Source organism: Catharus ustulatus (assembly GCF_009819885.2).
Source record: "Catharus ustulatus isolate bCatUst1 chromosome Z unlocalized genomic scaffold, bCatUst1.pri.v2 scaffold_26_arrow_ctg1, whole genome shotgun sequence".
Lineage (NCBI taxonomy): Eukaryota > Metazoa > Chordata > Aves > Passeriformes > Turdidae > Catharus > Catharus ustulatus.
In genome coordinates this window covers 1,914,533-1,935,611 of record NW_024879445.1, presented here as the reverse complement: position 1 = coordinate 1,935,611, position 21,079 = coordinate 1,914,533, and the positions used below count along the sequence as shown (strand labels likewise).

At 42.4% G+C, this 21,079-nt stretch overlaps 1 protein-coding gene across 1 annotated transcript in view; it reads left to right on the top strand.

Annotated features, from left to right (window-relative positions):
- The window catches only part of EDIL3 (EGF like repeats and discoidin domains 3), a 234,899-nt gene extending 224,225 nt beyond the window's left edge, over positions 1–10,674 (top strand). The window contains 1 exon segment of the mRNA XM_033086417.2: positions 6,792–10,674. Within this exon segment, the coding sequence (XP_032942308.1) occupies positions 6,792–6,941 (150 nt within the window). The 3' untranslated portion in view covers positions 6,942–10,674.
- The last annotated feature ends 10,405 nt before the right edge of the window (positions 10,675–21,079 follow it).

Here is a 21,079-nt window from a genome sequence, read left to right as displayed (position 1 = left end):
TCTGACTTTCATTCCCCTGCCCTTCACCTCAGACAAGGCTGCACCATCCTTTATCAGACTATTATTAAGTATGTGCCAAGAGACAGATCATGATGAAAATTCTATAAACAGTCAGCTCCAGTGTTTAAATGATCTCTGAAGTGGAAAGGTGGCTTATCCCCCCTTTGCTGCCATGCACTCACCCTGTCTGATTTTATCTTCATTATTTTATTTTTGTTTTGGTTGGAGCACTTCAACCTAGTTCTTCTCAGTTTCCCTTTCATCCTCTACAATTTCTTTATCTTAAGTTAAGAAACAAGATTTGCTCCCAAATGAAAGAAAACTGTGAAAGAAACCAAGTCTTCATGGCAAAGTGAAGATTTTGTGATATGGTACATCTGTTTTCAGGAGATACAGGAGGGAGGTAGAAGGTAGATATCAACAACTATCAACAGCAGCAAGCATAAATTACTCCTACTTTACCCTCATTAGTTCTATTTATTAAATTAATGCCTTGATTTATCCTATGGAGGATAGAACACATAGATTTCTTATTTCTCCTGCTGGTGATTTAGTCACCCTGTACTCATCCTGTGATCCTTGTTTAACCATCAAAAAAGTTTAGGGCACAGGTGGCTCCAAAACATTTCAGGGACAGGAAGAATAGGAAAAATGACATTTAAAGTCACAGACACAACAATTCTGGAGATATTGGTAGGCTGGTAATGATATGTGGGTGAATATTTTGACTTTAAAATGAAATTGTGACTAAAATTTAGATAAGAGCTGAGAACTTAATCCCATCTAGTGCTTAGCATCTCAGTGCTGATCTGTTTACAGAATGAGTCCTAACATATCATCAAATCTCAAAGAGTTCCTGGGGCTGTTTATTTATCACTCCTCATCACTTTTTGAAGTTCATTTGCAAAGGAGAAAATGACTGGTCTCTTGTATTATGTTGCATACAATATGTTGTATTTTATTTATATATTTGTATAAATACCTAAAATATCATCATTTGCACACTGTAAATTGGGTCAATCCTTAACAAAACAGAAGAAGGAAACAGGGTATTCAGTTTTTTACACTATTTCACATAGAAAAGCTGTTCCAAGAACAGTGTCTCCTGCAGCTCCTGTCTGGCTTCTGCCATTTTAATGGCCAGTCATTTCATTTCACATCTGTGCTGAATTCCTGTGAGTGCAGACAAAAAGTTACTGGGAGGAAGAAGGAAAAAAAAGAAGAAGGAAAAAGAAAAGGCAGCAAATGGAGCCTTTTTCATTCATTTTAAATAGTTTGAATGAGTTGCAAAAATATGAAAGCTTTGCCTGTTGCTGTCAAGAAGAGAAATAAATTACACTGCAGGCTGTCACATAGAAAGAAAATATATTTTGGAAACAGGACCAGAGCTAATAGCTATCTTGTTCTTCTCAACTAGAGGTCAGTAGCTCACTGTGCCTCCAGAGCTGAGGACGTCAAAACCAAATCTGACCTTTTTATTTTTTTTTTTTTAATCACATTCCACATGTGATTTATAAATTGCACAGCCTGCTGTAGGTAACTCAAGGCCAGCTGCAGTGTCAAATGGCATTTCAGAGGCTGGTTTTTTTTTCAGGAAGATGAGAACATTTGAAAGTAGCCTAAAGGAGCCTGGCAGTCTGCAGCACTGCCAGTCACCATCAGCCATCAGCAGTGCAATTAACTGCAGGCAGACAATAGCCAGTATGCAAATGGCCACTGGGCTGTGCACAAAATTAAGAACTAGTTATAATTTACACATTTCTGAGTGTACAGTCCATTGCCAGACTGAGAGGAGACAGGAACCTGCTTATTAAAGAAAAGTGAGACCATGTCAGGTTAAAAATCATTCTGCTAGATTTGCTAAGGTTTTTTTTCTGATGATTTTCAATTGTTGTAATACCTGGTTTACATTGATAGATTCAATTCCTACATATGATCTACATGCTTGGCACAGGTAATTACTTTTTTTAAAGTGATATTATTTGAATTATTACTATTTGATAGTATTATCTGCAATAATAGTTGTAATTTCTAATCTAAGTGACTTTTTTATCTTGCACTGGTTTAAATTACGAGGGACTTCCACTACTTTGAGCTGAATTATCATGAATTATCAAGTGAAGATCTAGCTATGCTCATTGAAATGAGAACACATCCCTCTCCCTCACACCACACCAAAAGTTGGGGAAAAAAAAAAATGGGCAAAAGACAAAATGCTCAGATTAACAACCTACTTGAATTTTAGCAAGCATTTCTGGAGGCAGGTTGGTCTTCAAAATATTTTTCTTTTTGGCTTTGAATCTCCTGTAAACCTGGACTTAATGCCCATTTTTGTAGCTTCAACATGTAGATCAGATGGGAAAGGCAGTATGAAAATGTGAGAGTATGTTTCATAAGTTTAAAAGTTTTATCTCCTTCTGTCTGTTCAGAACATTAAAAAAAAATATATGGATATAGGTATGCACTTTGTGTATAATAACTGAGGGGAAAAATGTCTTTTTCTCTTCTTATTTACTCCAAAAATACATGTGCCCACAAACACACCCGTGTGCCACTTTTATTTTTCTAAATATTGAGATGTTCTGCACTTAAGCAAACTCCAAACAGGAGCCATGACTGGATACTCTATATAAAATATTCATCCTCTAATATGAGCAGGATTAACTGCTCCATGAAATAACATTTTTAAAATATTCTGCTCAATGTGAAAGATGTTGTTAAGGCACAGCAGACAACATTCCTTTCCCCAAGCTGCTAATCCTCAGGCATTTCTCCTGAATTATTCTGTCTTAGAACACTTTTCTTTTCAAAATTCTAATCAACTTACATAGTCATTATCTGGATTTCCTGCTAATGTCGTAAAACACTTTGTTTACATTGAAAAATCTCGCTGAATGTTTGAAATCAAGACATTCAAATTGCTTTCTGGACACAAGTATAAACAAGAATTTTTTGCAATTCAGACTTTTCAGCAGAGAATATCAGCACCTACTTTCCTAGCTTTCACTCTTTTTTTTTTTTTTTCCCCATAAAGTATTCATTAATAAAGTTATCATATTTAAAATCACACCAGCAGGAATTTTCTGGATTTTTTTTTTTAAACAGCAGCTGCAAGAGACTGAGCTACAGAGGAGCTACACTTGGGTGTGGATGGTCTGTAGAGCTGCTGAGTAAATATTCCTGCTACATTTTGCAGACTGACATAAATAGATACAGACACTGCAAAATCTGAAACGTTCTACAGCAGGGCCATCAAAAAGAAGGAGATTTTTGCTCCACTTGTACAAAAGAAAAGTCACCTTGTAACGTGGCAGATTAGGGGAGGGTGAAGCTCTGTCCAAAAAGAAGGAGCACCATGTAGCAGAGGACCAGAAAATTGGAATGATGCCTTAGGAATTTAGGTTTTATACTTTCATACATTTGTAATCCTGCAGTTCTTTGGTGGCTAACTCCAAACTCCACACCCAGTGTGAGCTGCTGCTTTCCCATTTCGGGCAGACACAACAATTCCTCTCCAGGCTGGAATCAAGGACACCTCACTGCCCCCAGAGATGGGAACAAAAGTGAGTTGGGAGAGCAAACTTGGGGTAAACAACTTCATCACCTGAAGCTGTAATTGGGACATTAACCCCTAATATGCAAATGCCCCAAATTTATAAAAGTGTGAAAACCTGTGACCATTGTCCAGTTTGGGCGTAGCCCTTGGGGGCTGCCCAAAATGTACCTGAAAGCCCTTCAATAAACACAACTGCTTTTTATTCCCTTAATTTTGTCTGGCCTCTGCTTTTAGGCAGCCCCAAAAAGGCATCAGTGACAAGTAAGGTTGTTGTTCTTCCCTAGTGCCCTTTCCCAGCTCTGATTTTATTTTTCTGTCCCTGTCCTTAATAGCCCCAGCTGTTTCTCCCCCTCTCAATTTATCTGATCTTTAGCAGTGGTTAAAGGCTGTGGAAGCTGTGCCAGGGTTTAATTATGTGTTGAAAGGGGAACTGTGACCTTTAGATGGCTCCAGACGACCCTGCTCTCATTGCCTGTCCCCTCCTGGCCCTGCTGAGGGGACACTGCAATATCGCCTGCTATCGATTTTTCCCACACCACTTATGGTTTTATAGACATCTACACTATCTCCTCTCAGGCTGGAGAGACTTATCTGTTTAATAACTCCCAAAACCCCACATTTTTTTGCTGCTTCCTTCTCTGTGTTTGCTGTTTTGGGATGAGGCAGGAGCAAACCTCCTTCTTTATTTCTTGAGCACAAATCACACCAAGGTTATTATTTTTTTTTTTTTTTTTTTTACATAGAACATTATACTCTAATTCCAATATTAACCTCTGAAATCTTTAAAAAAACTCAGCAGTCTTAAGAGCTCTCCCTAAAAAACTGCTCAGAAATAAGTGTGAGGAATGGTCATTGAGAGGCATCAGTTTTTCAAGGGTTTTAATTGCTTTGGTGGCTTATTTAGTATTGACTGCTTGGGCATAAAGCAACAGGTAGGTAAAGAAAAATTATTTTTAACTACAGAAATAGATTTTGTTTTTTCACTGATAAGTTATGTTTTGTCCTTCGTCCTCCCTGCTCCATCTGGATTCCTCCACTCCATTAGTGAATTGAGGCTAAAGGAAAATTAAGAGTGGGAAAGGATGTAGTTTTTCCCATAAGAAATTTGCCATGAGGCCACAGGAAAAAACAAACAAACAAAAAAAAAAAAAGTAAATTTCTATTAGACTGTTATATTATTTCATGCAGGTCACATTTGCGGATGCTGATAACGCCTCTCTTACTTTCTGATAAATTTATTTCCCTAAAATCCTTCTTCTGATCTTGCACAAAGTTAATTTCTTGAAACTAGATCTTGAATTTTGAGGGAAGATGTATTTTATATTTGCGGAAAATAACCTCTGAGACAGATGAGTTCAAAATTCAGTGATAATGAAATTATGCATGAGTTAAAAATAAGATTTAATTCTTGTTTTCCCGCTGTAAGCAAATGACATAATCCTCCCTCCTTCAGCTGTATTTGTTGCTGGTTTTGCATCAGAAAATTGTATTTATCTTGAATATCTATATGCAGATATGAACACTGGGGCTGTAGAAAGGTTCCTTTGTCAAGTCTGGCAAAATCACATGAATGTGAAAGAAATAAAAACCAAAAACAAAATAATAAAAAAAAAACCCCAAAACAAAAAAAAAAAAAAAAACAGAGGAAAAAAACCCTCACTTTAAAGCTTTCCTAGCTGTATTTTGGGTTTCAGGAGGTGCTGGTGTAATTTCAATTATGAACTTAGTGCTTGTTATTTTTGCTACAAATTAAACTGGACTTGAAGTGCAAACCTTGTTAGTCCAAGCTACTGCTGATTTATGTATCAGCACTGTACTTGGGCAGCAAACAATTTTCTCTGTGCTAAATAATTTGTGTTTGGGTTGGTTTTTTTTCCCCTTAGACTCATAAAACTGATGTTTCTGTGGTCATTTTCTCTGCTACTTTATCCATCCATCAGAACTCCCACATCCTTTCATGTTCCCGCCTCTGTGATGGGAGACAAGAAGGGAAATTCATTATCTAGGGAGGGGACATGTGAACATGTCACAAAGAAATCAGATCAGGGCTAAAATGTTAGATCAGCCACCTTGGACTTCAAACTCTGATATTTTCCGAAGAACTTCTAGGAAACCAGTAATTCTGCATTAATTCAGTCATATAAGCACTTCTCCAGGAGGTCCATATTCTTCTCTGCATGATGCAAATAACAGCCATTCATATCAAGTGGAAAAGCCATCAGGTTCAGTTTTTACAAATGAAAAGTGAATTGGCTGACATTTTAAGAGAATGAACATTTCCCATAAAAACTGAAAATAACCCAAGGGGATAATCTGATCATTTTGCCAAAAATTGGTACTGTGGCCTTTGAATTTAAATAGTGGCTGGCAGGGGGAAAATCTGGCACTGATTTATCACAGATAGGAGTTTTATAACACACTTTTGTGTGGGTTAACCAATACAGGTGGAAATAAGATCATAACATGCACTGTACTGTGCTAGGATGTTTTACTTTTATCACAACTTGATGCCCTTAATTCATCTGCTGACTTTTGTCTGACATGAGAAGATATGATAATCACCAATTTTACAAGGGTTTATATTGTTGTATCCCAACTACGTTCATAAGTGACACAATAAAAATTCTTAACTTTAATTATTAATGTTATTTCCTCGGAAACAGTAACAGGATCTCCTGGGATTCATTTGAGATGGTACGAATGCCAAGTAAAAAGACATTTAATTTTTTAAATGTTAATGGTTTTTTGTGCAACTTGCAGAGCATTGCCCTGGCGGAACAGTGGGTGAAGCTTTGAGTAGAAGGTTCTACCTGCACCAGGGCTGAGTGTGAATGATCCACAAGGTCTAATCAGAGGCAGGAATCACAGATTTGGGTTGGAAAGGACCTTAAAGCCCATGGGCAGGGACACCTTGCACAGTCCCAGGCTGTTCCAAGCCCCAATGTCCAACCTGGCCTTGGATGCTACCATGGATCCAGAGGCAGCCACAACTTCTCTGGACACCTGGTGCTAGGCATTGCCCACCCTAAAACCAAACCCAAACCTTCTCTTTGCCACTTCAAACCTTGAGTTTAAACAGCGTTAAAAGTCGTGATGAAACGATGCGATAAAAATTCGTCGCGGCTCTAGGCCCGCGGTCAGAGTTTCACCGCAGGTTGTGCGGCCTTCAAACCCCTCCCCGCCGCGTTCCAGGGGAAATCCCACTAAAAAAACCTCCCCTTTGCTTTCCCCGCAGGTGTTCCAGGGGAACTTCGACAACGACACGCACCGCAAGAACGTCATCGAGCCGCCCATCTACGCGCGGCACGTGCGCATCCTGCCCTGGTCGTGGTACGGCCGCATCACCCTGCGCTCCGAGCTGCTGGGCTGTGCGGCCGAGGACTGAGCCCGCCCTGCTCCTGCTGTAGAACAAGCCTCTAGGATGCTGAGTGGGGTTTTCTTTTCCATGAACCAGTGCTCGCTCATTTTTATGGTAGGCCGCTAGCTGTCTTTCGCCAGGAGGTCTAAGCCTGCCCTTTTAAAACGATCCGATCTGAGTTTGGTTTTTCATTTTGGTTTTTTTGGGTTTTTTTTTTTTTGCCCTTGAGATCTTGTTGGTGTTGTCCCTTCTGCTGTGGAATTATCCTCCTAGCTCTCCTTTGAGTTGTTTACCACCAGTTGAAACGCGTTGAGGGAAAAGAGAAAAGAAAGAAAAAAAAAAAACACGAAACAGCAGCATCCTTTTTACAAGGGAAGAGAAACAGTGAGACGAAGCTCATTTGCAGCTTCAGGAACATTGGGCTGAACGAGTTCTCCATAAATCATACCATCATCTCACTTGCAAAAAGTGATACTGCAGCTTTTAGCAATAAGTTTACTTGGGGATGACTGCATTATAGTAATTGTGCCTATCAAACACTGTCAGTTCTTATGACATATATTTTGGGAAATTCTCCGTGGTACTGTGAAACACAGTGCCTGTGATGTTACGAGCTACCTTTCACCACTTTCATCCAGACAGCAGAGTCCAAGCACCTGGAAGGTTTTTCCTGACTTCCCCATTTTCCTTCTCTATTTTGCATGCTGTAGACACGGCCTCCGTCTTTTCTGTTTAGTATCACACTGCTGGTGACATTTTCCTTGGGAGATGTCACCTGTTTGCATATACAACCAGATCAGCGTATTACAAGCTAATGAATTTGCCAAAGTTTATGAATTTGCAAAGTTTCTGCGCTTTTTCATAGAGACCAAGGTGAGGCACCAGGGTACCTGTGGTGTCTCATCTTGGGTGCCCACACAGTGCATCAGAAATCCCATTCCAGGATTGTTTGTCCAGGGTTGAGCACACAGCCCTAGACTGTGATCTGCCCACCCCATCACTGCTTTCACAAACGCTCTGAATTCCTGTGAGGAGGAAAATGTGGGGTGAAGGAACCAGGTGCTAAAAGACACACAGAAGGAACAAACTCCCTTATTGCCAGGAAACGCTCTCTCTTTAGGCTCTTCCTAAAGTCACAGCTTTCCTCCCCAAGAGGTGATGTAGGAGCGCACCAAAGCCTGATCCTTGTCACCCTCTGCTCCTTAAAAATATATTTTCAGGCACACACCAGAGCCACGAGGAGGTTTTTTCCTGCCATGCCCCATCTATAGGAATGCTTCACACACAGCATGATAGCACCCCCAGTATAAAAAGTAGTTTTTAGGAGGAAAAGTGGAGTAGAAAGTGGGGGGGACATTCTCCCTCATGCCCCAGTTTGTCCTACTGATTGAGAAACGAGTACCAACCTTTGCAGAGCAAAGTGCTCTATGACCACGTTAGAGCAGCACCTCAGTCCAAAAAAGATCCCGGGACAGGGAGTGAGGAGACATTCTATGTTACCTGAAACAACAGCACTTGGGATTACTGCCAACCTTTCCATTCCATAACACGCTGACGTGGAGAGAAAGAGAGAATGAGAGAATGAGAGAGAGATGCAGCTGCATGTTTTAGCAAATGTCACTGAACTTATACTTTCTGTCACTGTTCCATTCTCACCAAAACTCTGAAGTATGAACTTGGGCACTGCTTCCCAGGCCAGCAGCTTGCTGGCACACAATCTGCAAAGGGCAAAGTTTACTTTGGAAACAAAATGGTTTGGATTTTGAAAAAAAAAACCTGCATTTAATCACACATTCTCCACCACAGACTAAATATATATTATCCATTGAACTGTGAAAGACTCTAGAATAGCAGCCAGGAATTTTACATACAAGAATTGGGGATATAATGGTGGCGGTTTTCTGATAGTGTCACTTAAACTGTCACATTTTAGCAAACAGAACACCCTGCCTCTACAAAATGACTTAATCCTTAAACTGTATTTATACAAGTATTTATTTTATAAGGCTTAGACATTTAAAGACTTCTAAAGAAGAGTCCTGTAAAGGTAAAAGTATGTGTAAGAAATGTTGAGGTCCTGTGCAACACTGCTAAGTTTGTTCTTTATTTTTTACTTTGTGCTGCATAACAAAAGCCACTAGACTGTTACTGTCTTGTCTGTAACTGTGTTAACAGCATTCCTTAATGATGTATATATGGAGTGGTCTTCAAGCAAAAGGAGCAGTTTTAAAGAGAAAGTCAATCACTTTGGTGGTACTTCTAATGAGAAAAAAAATCTGAATAATGGAGGACAAGTCTACCCCCACATTATCTACCGCCTTTATTTTGTAATTTAGGCTTTACATTAAAAAACAACAACAAACAAAAAACAAACTAGTAACATTTATCTTTTTAGGGTGAACACACACAATATTTTAAGAGGTTTAAATGCATTTTCCTATTATAGGAGAGCAGTTGACCCTGAAATTAATTACAGATATGAAGAATAGCATGTAGATATTTCACTGACTGTTTCCAAAAAAACAGAAGGCCATTTCATAAAATTAGACTACCTAGTTTAAAAACTTGTGTTAATGTTCTTTTGAAATATTTGGTTTGTGTTCTTAATGTTGGGTGGGGGGAGGTTCATGTAATTCATATTTTGTAACTTCAGTTTTGCTTTTGAAGTAATATTTCTTGGTTTATTAAATTAATTGTAATCCCCTCATCTGCACATAGAGTTTACATGCAATGTAACACAGTAATTTTAATTTGGTATTAATTTTGTGTTGAGCATTTTCACCCTCATATCCTGGGTCTTCACAGCCTGCTGGGATAGCTCCATGCCTTGTGGTAATACTCCATGAAAATTCATTTAAAAAATCATATTTATGAGGCCCTTACCATTTTAACCTGCATGCTAGGAGTTTTTCCAATTGCATTATTTCTCAGCTACCAAGAGGTCTTCTTGGAATGGCATTTCCAGCACCAAATTCTGTACCCAGTGTCAACAGCATCAGTCTGAAATAGCTTTAGGTTTAAGTGGAATCCTTCCGATTTAACAGCGCAGGTGGGAATCAGATTAGGAGATAGAATTAAACTTTTTCCCCTTTGATTCTCTTTTGTTGTCTAGGTGTATACCATTGCCATGAGGGGCAAGTTATAAATTAAGTGTTCTCTCCCAGTGAAAGCAACCAGCCCCAGAAAACAGAAGTGCAGGACAGGAGATGTCCCTTTGAGCAGGGACAGAGAAAAGCTGGGAAACGATCCTTGACTTCTGTATTAATTGTTAGCAGCGACATTGAACAAGGCCAAAAGTGTTCTCCTAATTAAATTTCACCCTGAACCAGTTAAGTATTTGCAGGCAGGCTTCACCTTTATGTTGCTGGGTAATGTGCTACCTTTATAGCCTGGGAAATAAAGCACTGGCACGAGGCTCCTTTTTATCGGCGTTAAGGGCCCGTCGCCTCAACTGGCTCTGGATCTGAGGTTGACTTTCTCTTTTGGAACGGCTGCATACAAATTAAGTGTCAGTTTTGAAGACTAAGGATACTAAATGAGTGTATCTTTGCTATACAACCAATGTGAACTATAATATTCAGTGCTGGCTTCTGATGTGTCAGTAAGTACAGAAGTATCTCGGACACAAACGACCTTTGCAACCTTTCAAGCTGTGTGATATTCAAATGGTTTTGTATATACCTAAATCATGTAGAGCGATGTAAAACCAGTACGACCTTGTCTAGTCTTCAAACTTAACAATAAAACTTTTGAAAAATGAGGTGGCCTTCTTGAAGCTGTTGTGTTGGAACACCTTGAAGGACGCGCAACCAATCTCGCTGGCGGCCAGTGTGGAGCTGAGATATGATGTGGCGTTTTCCTGGATTCATCCATGGGGTTTTTTGTGGTAGGTAAGTTTGTTTCTGGCAAAATCAGCAGTTGGTGCTGTGCTCCCCCTCAATGTACTCTCTTTGTTCTTCCAGATTAAAAAAAAAAATCCAAAAACCTTTGTAGGTTTGAATGAGTGTAAAAATATTTTTTCCCTTATCCCTCTGCTCTCTGAATGAACACCAGAAATGCAAAATGACAATTTCATCCCCTGTAAGTCAAATTTCCTGGGATATTTATCAGTCCTTATCCTCTCTCCTCCACTGCTGCATAGGCAAATTAATTTCTGAGAAGATAAGGAGTGGCTGCAGCCCAGACCTGCTATGAGATGCTGCAGCAGAGCTGGTGTTTGCTCACACCCTTTCCCCACTTCTCTTTTATTTTCTGTGCAGCCTGCTCCCCAAAATTTATTAGTTAACTCTATAATTTCAATTCCTGAAGAAGCTTAAAGATTAAAGTAGCCCATGAAAAATCCATTCACTCTCAAAAAATTTTATCAATTATATTAAATTAAGATATTCTGTTTACTGAAAAGAGATTAAACTTGAACGAGCCCATAAATACACATCCTTTTGTTTTATAATGGTTTCAACTTGTGTCCTTTCTCCAAAGATCATCTTTTAGAGACAAAAGCCATCCACAAGCACTCACTGGTGAAAAATGTCTGTCCAACATGCAGTCTTAACAACTAAACATTCACTACAGCATGTTGTCATTCAGCAGAAAAGTCACAAAATTGAGATTTCCCCTTATTATATATCTCTACCAGTCACAGAAAATGAGAATACAATGCTGCACACAAGAAGAGGAATACTTTTGGAGAATGATGGCTGAATATTAGCACTTCAGTCATAAAATTCTGCACCTTGAAGCTTTCTGACTTTTGGTTATAGATTGCAACAGTTTCACTAAACAGTGGGGACTTTTCCTGAAGAAATGGAAAGTGGGTTTTCCTCACATCCTTCATAACATATATCCCCAGGAATTCTAGTGAAAACAATGAGAGAAAATAATGAGTAAATCTCTTCAGAAGAGCAACTATTTATCAATGTCCATCCTCCCATATCTGTTGCTAATGAGCTGAAGGGATTAATTGAGTATCCACACTCTACATCATCATGAAATAAGTAGTCTCTGATACTTCTGTGGTAAACACAATGACACTTATTTTATACCTGAGATTCAATAGCAGGAGGTCAACCACTTAGTGATTTCTAAGTAACCTGTGATCACTTCTTAGTCTTAGAAATCAAATAGGACAAATTAAGAGATAATTTTTGAATAGAACTAAATAAATACATTTTTACTGATCCCAAAGTATTTTCTTTTTTTATATAATTTGCATAATTTTCTTAATAGAGAGATACACTCTTGAGATTAAGAATATAAAATATGAAAGCCAGAATTGCACAAAACTTTGTTGTGCAGATTTATGACTGCAATTATTGCAAATTAACATTCAGTGATATATATATCATTGTAAATATGTACTTTTAAATTCCTCCGAGTGGAAGAACATAGAAACATGCCTTGTTCTCACAATTTAGCTTGCTAGCAGTGCAGTAAAATGTATTTTACCAGTGTATGTGAGCAGGAATAATTGGGGGTTTATGTAGTTTGTATAAAACTGGAATTAGGCTCCAGGTGTGTGGGAGTGTACAGGAACCACCTGGTGAAACACAGGTGAGGCACAGGAGGTGCCAAGGATGGCCAGAGCACAGATTCTTTGTCACAATAATATTTCTTTCTCTGGTTTGCCAGCTGGTGGGCTGTGGTTTTCTGAGGTCACACATCAGATGATGTGTCAGCAGGCACACTTCTCACTAGACGGAGGAAATCAACCCTTAAAATACACCAGGAAAGATCACTGATCATCTGCATCAGACTGGAAAATCAAAAGCAGACTAAATGAATGTGTTGGTTTTCTGGGATGCTGTGAGAGGTCGGCGGGAGCTGTGGAGAAATGTGTTGTGCTGCCTTGGCCACAATAATAAATGCAATCAAGTACAACAGACTGCATAAAGAATACATGTGATGCATTGAGGCAAGATCAAAGGGCCCCCAAAAAGTGATACATGCTATTTTCTGATGAAAGACAATAGGTGCTATGGTCTGACACACTGCAGGCTTTGCTGGGATGGATTTACCCTTCTAAAGTTTCTGGAGGAGGAGAGGCTCAGTCAAAGGCTCTTTAGGAAGGGCAGGCAGGGGACACAAGGAGTGGTGTCACCTCCCATCAAAGCCAGCTGGAGCTCAGGGAGCTCTGCTGGGATGGGTGAGGAGATGACAAAGAGCTCGCAGGGAGGGCAGGGACAGGTGAGATTGTAGCAGGGACGTACCACAGGGCAGGGACAGGTGGCAGGGTGGCAGGGATGTGCCACAGATGGCAGGAAGAGTCCCCTCTATGAACAGACAGGAGCAGCCTTGTGTTCACAAGTCCTGATCCACAAGGACTTCAACACCCCAGATGAGAATTGTGGGGTGGGTTGGGTTGGGTTGGGTTGGGTTGGGTTGGGTTGGGCTGGCCTGGGTTGGGCTGGGTTGGGTTGGGTTGGGTTGTGTAGGGTTGACTTGGGTTGGGCAGGGTTGAGTTGTGCTGGGTTGGGTTGTGTTGACTTGGGTTGGGTTGGGCTGGCTGGGTTGGGCTGGGTTGGGCTGGGGGGATTGGGTTGGGCTGGTGCTGGTGGGCTGGATTGGGTTGGGCTGGGGTTGGGTTGGGTTGGTTGGTTGGGTTGGGGTGTGGGTTGTGTTGGCTGGGTTGGGTTGGGCTGGGTTGGGTTGGGTTGGGTTGGGTTAGGTTGGGTTGGGTTAGGTTGGGTTGGGTTGGGCTGGGTTGGGCTGTGTTGGGCTGGGTTGGGTTGGGCTGGGTTGGGTTGGGTTGGGTTAGGTTGGGCTGGGTTAGGTTGGGTTAGGTTGGGTTGTGTTGGGCTGGGTTGGGTTGGGTTGGGTTAGGTTGGGTTGGGTTAGGTTGGGTTAGGTTGGGTTGTGTTGGGCTGGGTTGGGTTGTGCTGGGCTGGGTTGGGCTGGGTTAGGTTGGGTTGGGTTAAGTTGGGTTGGATTGGGTTGGGTTGAATTGATTTGGGTTGGGTTGGGTTGGGCTGTGCTGGGCTGGGTTGGGTTGGGCTGGGTTGGGTTGAATTGATTTGGGTTGGGTTGGACCGTGTTGAGTTGAGTTGAGTTGGGTTGAATTGGGTGGGGTTGAGTTGGATTGGGAGAAAATTTAAAGATTATTTAATCTAAACACCTGCCATGGCAGGGACACCTCCCAGTGTCCCAGGTTGCTCCCAACCCTGTCCAGCCTGGCCTTGGGCACTGCCAGGGATCCAGGGGCAGCCACAGCTTCTCTGGGCACCCTGTGCCAGGGCCTGCCCACCCTGCAAGAGAAAAATCCTACCCAATAAATAACTAAACCCATCTACCTCGTCTTCCTGACTTTCCAAAAACTAAACCTACCGAGAGGAGCTGTAGGGACTGTGAAATGGTGGAATTCAAAATCCTTTGGGTGGTGAGGAAGGCTCACAAGTTCAATGGACTGAATTTCAGTAGAGGAGAATTTGGCCTCTTCAGGGATCTGCTTGGTCAAGTATGATGGGTTTAATTTCAGCAGCAGTCAGGGCCAAATAAATACAATTAATATTCAATGATACCTTCTCCAAACTCAGGAGCAAAACATCCCAACAAAGGGAAAATCAGATAAAGATGCCAGGAGTTCTGTGTGGGTGAACAAGGAGCTCCTGGAAAAGTAGAAAACACAAAACAGGAAACACAAATAGAAAACACAAAAGGTAAATCTCTAAAGCATGGAAGCAATCACAGTCAGCCTGGGAGGTGTACAGAGAAGTTGTCCAGGATCAGGTTAGGAAAGGTAAAGCCCTGATAGAGTTAAATCTTTCCAGGGACATCAAGGGCAAAAAGAAAAGTTTCTGTGGGTATATTGGTGACAAAAGGAAAAGTAGGGAAAATGTGGGTGCACTCTGGAAGAAAATGGGAGACCCAGGACTAGGAGAATGCTGAGTACTCAACCTGAGAAGTTTGGCGTGTTCTGTGATGCAGCTGGAGCACTGGGGGATGAGGGAAGAGCAATTGGTGTTGTTCTCTCATTTTTTACTCTTGAAGAATGTGTCTCTACTATTTTTGACTTGGATAAATTCCTTTGTTACATGTGACTCGTGCTACTATAACAGGTTCACAGCTTCTGTACAGTGTGTGTTCACACTTCTTTCTAAGAGTGAAAAGGCACTAACAGGGAATTTTTGATTAAGCAATTAAAGCATGGGTTGTTGGTGTAAATACAGAGTGTACATTTACACACATTTATATGTTTATGTATATATATCTGCATTTTCTACAGGTTGTGCCATATATGTCATATTTCATCTGAGAGCAGAGAGAGAAAAGTGGAAGTAGTATTACAAAGAGTTTAATTAAGCTCATCAACCTCATCTATCTGTTCTGATGTATGGTGACATCATTTTCTTCCATTTAAGAAAAACTGATGAGGATGGGGAGAACAGTGCATCTGTTATGCCCCCAGTTTGCTACCACAGAATGGTTTGGGTAGGAGGGGACATTTAAAGGCCAAACAGTACAAATCCAACCCCCTGCCATGGTCAGAGACATCCTGAACCAAAACATGTCTCTCAGAGCCCCATCCAACCTAAGTGTTTCCAGGGATGGAGCAGCCACCACCTCTCTGGGAATGTTCTTTCAATCTGTAAAAAAATTCTTCCTTGTATCTAATCTAAATCGACCTCTTTTAGTTTAAAACCCTTTCCCCTTTGTCCTGCTAAATGTTTGTCCCCAGTCACCTTTCCTTAGAAGCTCTCATGGAAATGGGCAGCATTACTTGAAAGCCAGAAGTGCTTCTTTATTTTAAAGCCATTTTTCCCTTTGCTGAGGGATTTGCAAGCATCTCATTTTCATATTTTTTCAGGAGCCATGGCTGACCAGTGACCAGAATGAGTGGGGAGGTTTTCTGGCTCACAAAGATGGGAGTCAGAGTGGCTTCCAGAAGAATCTGACCCAGTATTTATATAATGTACATATATAGCACATGCCACTCACCACCTGCGCTGGCTGCTCCACCTCCCCGTTCCTTTCCAGCCCCTGAGCCCTGACAGAAAGTGTTGTTCAGCTATTCACAAGTGGCTTTTTTTCCACTCAGCAACGGCCACATTCCCCAAATATTTCTGGGAGTCCAGAGACAGGATTCCAAACCAGAGCAGCCCAGGGGCTGGGTGTGATGTGGTGAAGGAAAATGCACCCCAGGTCCCAGGGCAGCAGCTGAGCTGACTGAATGGCACAGTTTTCATCTGCCAGCACGGAGTGGGCAGCAGGAATGGCTCAGCAAACATGTCCCAGTTAATCCCTCCCTGGCATAAAAGACTGCGCTTCAGCTGAAGCAGTTTGGGTATTTTTAAAAACGTTTAGCAGCTTTTTTCCCTCGCCTCTGCCGCAAGCATTCCTCTGGCCTGCAAAAAGAAAAAAATGCATTTGTGGTTAATTTCTTCTCCACTGGGTTACTTTCTATTTGGATTCATGTCTGCCGTGCATTTAGGCTGCCTGAATGGATGAATATTCTCCTGAAGTCAGAAAATGGAGTGCTAAAACTCCACAATGAGATGTAGGGCTGGCATCCCCCCCATACCAAAGGGAAGGGCTGCCTGACACCCCCTTGATGCTACCAGAAAACAGCCAGGGGAGCAAACACCGTCAATCACTTCCCAGAACTGAGGGTCTTATTTAGGTCAAGGAGAGTGAAATGTGTCCTTGATGTTCCAGTGTGAGTGGTGGTGTGATTTCTGATGGGTGCTCTGCTCCTTCCAGGCACTCACCCAACAGCTCGAAGGAGCTCTCCCTGTTTCTCACCTGATATCTTTCACAAGTGGTGCTGAAATCATCCTGCACTGCCCTGTGAAAATCTCCACTGGTACAATTCATTGGTAAATTACTGATTACCTCCCAGAGCTGCTTTTTTTCCCTTATTCTGAGCCCTCTGTACACATGGATGATCCTTTCACTGTATTCCCCTGTCACGGTGAATCTGAACTGAAGGTATTGACAGTTTTGCAGCCCAGATCATCTCCTGGAGTGTTTTGACTGAGCAGGGAAAGGCTCATTAGCATTCCTTCACTGTCTCAAAACAGTCTAGACTGGCTCTCCCTGGCCAGGGCAGCAGACTTCAAACCAGGGAACATCAGTCTGTGCTGGGGAGAACCTTCCCTTTTCCTATTTATCATCCTCCCCAAGGTCCTTCCCTCTAGCTCTGCAGTGAAAATATTGATTGTAGCAGCCCAGGTCCCAGAGGACCTCACACAGATCCATGAGACTGCACTTCAAGGGTTCCAGGAGCCCTTCCAGCAGTAACTGAGCTCCCACCAGCGCTCCTGGCAGAGATTTTAGCAGCAGATAGTGCTGGTAGAGTCACACTGAAGGTGATTCCAGCTCCCATCCTGCCTCAGAATCTCTGAGCCTCCCCGTGGTGTTGGCTTGGCATCCTCTCTGTGCTCCAGAGCACACAGAAAGCAAAGGAGGCAGGGCTGGGCTGGCCCCTGCATGCAGCTATTCCAACCTCTGTGAGCACCCCTGCCAAAAACAGCATGGGCAGAGCCAGCACCTCCCATTCCAAAGGGCTGTCCCAGCCCTGTGCAGCACAGAACTTGGTTTCATTGCTTTTTGTACAATTTATTTGGATTGAATATTCATTGTGGAGTGACAGGAGGGGGAAAAGGGTAGATCTTCATGTGAACTTAATCCCCCAGCAGTCCTGTGCCTCTCCAGGTCTCCCAGTCTCTAAGAAGCGTGGTCTGGCTCTGAGAAGTAGAGTTACCCCTACCCAAATTAACTTAAATTAATTTTATAGTCAACCTGTTTGAAAGACCCATTCATATGACACGATTCTGGCTAGAGTTATTTCAAATGCCAATGTTGCCTTAATGCACATGTTAACTTTTTCACAGGGGCCTCTTCATCTGTTTTCATCTTGAAGCAACCTGACTGTATGTAGGAGGTTTATTTAAAGTAATTTCACGATTATAAGCCGCAACATTTTGACTAAAATTTTGGTCCGAACCCGAAGTGTAGCTTATAATCAGGTGCGGCTTATATATGGACAAAGAACAAAAAGTTGCTGTTTTAGTTTAGAGGACAGGCGTCTGCTGAGAAAGGCAGGAGCTTCTCTTTGAAATGGAGAATGTAAACCCCCTCCCTCCAAATTATTAGAATTTTGAAATCAAGGGGCTTTCAGGCAAAGATATGGGAATTAGGAATAACAGTTCTTTACTAGGGAAATTAAAATAGAAATACAGCACTACAAAGAACAAACCCCAAACCCTGACACAGTCAGAGTACAACCTGACACCCGTCAGGCAGGGTGTTGGCAGCAGTCCCATCCCATGGTGGCTGCATCCTCCTGCAGTGACAGATGTGGCTCAGTTGGAGCAGTGCTCCTGGACAAGGTGCAGTTTCCCTCCGGAGCTCCAGTGGGGATGTGGAGAAATCCGGTTTTCCTCTGGAGTCCAGTGGAGAAAGGGGCTCCCTTAGTGTCCCAAACCCTCTGTTTTTATCTTGGTAAGAAATGTTGGGCTCTTCCCCCTGGCTGGAGCAACTCCCAATGGGATGCAGTAATTTTATCAGTGCCACAGTGGGACTCAATGGCCATGAGCAGAAAATGACTGGCTGGAGGAAGGATGGGTTGTGAAAAGATAAAGAACAATGCCCTGCCTGGTTTCAATTGATGGCTCATTAGCAGAATATCTGCCACAGAGATCAGGATCACTGCCCCCACCCTCAATAGATGGTGATAGAACAGATACCTTTTATCACACCCTGTATTGTAACATGCGACTTATAATCAGGTGCGGCTTATATATGGACAAAGAATACTAACCACAGCCTTTATTAAGCTGGAGTTAAGGGGCAGTGGTGAGGGTGGGTGAGAGAAGAAGGATGGGAAAGCAGTGTCTGAATGTGCAATGGTATTTGAGATATATTTACCGCAGCAGGAGGGGCAAAGCTGTGAGAGGCAGCTTTTCCCTGCCCTCCTCAGGAGCACAGCCCACACAGGTGTGTGCAGGTGTGATGGGTTTTATCATGGTTTTTATCCCAGGTTTGCCTGGGACTGCTACACAGACTCCAAACAGGCACAGCTGCATGACTGGCATCTCACTTTTTTTTTTTTTTTTTTTTTTTTTACCATGACCTTTTTTTCTATTCCTATTACATTGAAGTCTCTTAACTAATTATGCAGGATCTCAGCCTGCTATGTGATCCTGTTAGCTCCAGGCATAATTGCAAATGAGACAAGAGATCTCAGCTGTGCTGCTCCTTACAGTGGCACTCGTTCTTTGTCCGATGGTAATTATTCCTTGCAGCTGACAATGAAACAAAGACCAAAGAGTTAATTCTCAGCACAATGAAAAATCAGTGCTTGCTAATACCTTCTCTGTGTTACTCTGCTTATTTACCTAGAAAACACTGTTTGGTTTTGCCATGTGAATACTTGAAAAACAGGAGCCGGATAAAAGGTGAGAAACACGAGACAGGAATGAAAACATCATATTTATTTATTTATTTTTGCTTTTATTTATTTGCAAGCCAGAGAGGATGTGCCACAAGCTGTTCTCAGATAAGGAGGCACAAACTTTGCAGGGGTTTTTCCTCCCCTGTGCCTGCAGCTTTCATGGTGCCTTTTCCACCTCTGGCACATATTTGTAGTGGCCACCACAAGATGTGGCACAGGACACACAGAGAGGATGGGGGCATCCTCAGCACCCCCATCCCAAACTTCCTGCACAGCCATGGCTCAGGGCAGAGGGAAATCTGCCCCTTCTCTCTGCAAGAGCAGCAGGAATCTGCCCCCACAAAAGAAAACCACAAAGCAGAATGGGTATGCTGGTGTCACTGAGCCCAGCCCATCAGATGAGGATTGTTCCTCTATTGCACTGTTCCTGCCTGGTTCTGCCACAACTGCATGGGTGAAGAGTGAAACTCAATCATCTGAAGCCCATATGATCCCGAAATACAGCCTCTCTGGGGTTACCATACAGAGTGTGGTAAAAGGTATCTGTTCTATCACCATCTGTTGAGGGTGGGGCAGTGATCCTGATCTCTGTGGGAGATATTCTGCTAATGGGCCATCCATTGAAACCAGGCAGGGCATTGTTCTTTATCTTTTCACAACCCATCCTTCCTCCAGCCAGTCATTTTCTGCTCATGGCCCTTGAGTCCCACTGTGGCACTGATAAAATTACTGCATCCCATTGGGAGTTGCTCCAGCCAGGGGGAAGAGCCCAACATTTCTTACCAAGATAAAAACAGAGGTTTTGGGACACTAAGGGAGCCCCTTTCTCCACTGGACTCCAGAGGAAAACCGGATTTCTCCACATCACCACTGGAGCTCCGGAGGGAAACTGCACCTTGTACAGGAGCACTGCTCCAGCTGAGCCACATCTGTCACTGCAGGAGGATGCAGCCACCATGGAATGGGACTGCTGCCAACACCCTGCCTGACGGGTGTCAGGTTGTACTCTGACTGTGTCAGGGTTTGGGGTTTGTTTCTTTGTAGTGCTGTATTTCTATTTTAATTTCCCTAGAAAAGAACTGTTATTCCTAATTCCCATATCTTTGCCTGAGAGCCCCTTGATTTCAAAATTCTAATAATTTGGAGGTAGGGGGTTTACATTCTCCATTTCAAAGAGAAGCTCCTGCCTTTCTCAGCAGACACCTGTCCTCCAAACTAGGACTATAGCCAAATGTGTGTTTTGCACACATCTGGGCGTCCCTAATGCTTGGACTTCACCACCAAACTCAAGACAACAATATTCAGCCTTTCTGTACTTGAACATTGTTTGGGTCAGGACTTTTAGCCTGATGTAGGAGCTCCCCAGAGACATACAAATTATTTTCCTCTAGCCTCTGCAGGGCCATCAGCTCTGTGCTCACCTCTGGCTACAGTGGTTTGTTTCATTCCCCTTTGTTTTCCTGATTCCATCAGCTGACATCTCAAAGTCAGTAGGTACTGCAGGATTTTAATATATTGTGGTCCCTGAAAGGTGTTTGTTGGTCTTAATCCACATTAAATTGGAAGTAAGGAAGTGGAAATATTAGATATCCCCTTAGAGCAGCTTTCCTGTACCTAAAGGGGCTCTGGAGAGATATTTTTTACAAGGACATGCAGGGACTGGACAAGGGGGAATTTGCCTTAAGGTGGAGGTGAGTAGATTTGGATTAGGGATTAGGGAGAAATTATTCTCTGGGAGGGTGGGCAGGGCTGGCACAGGGTGCCCAGAGCAGCTGTG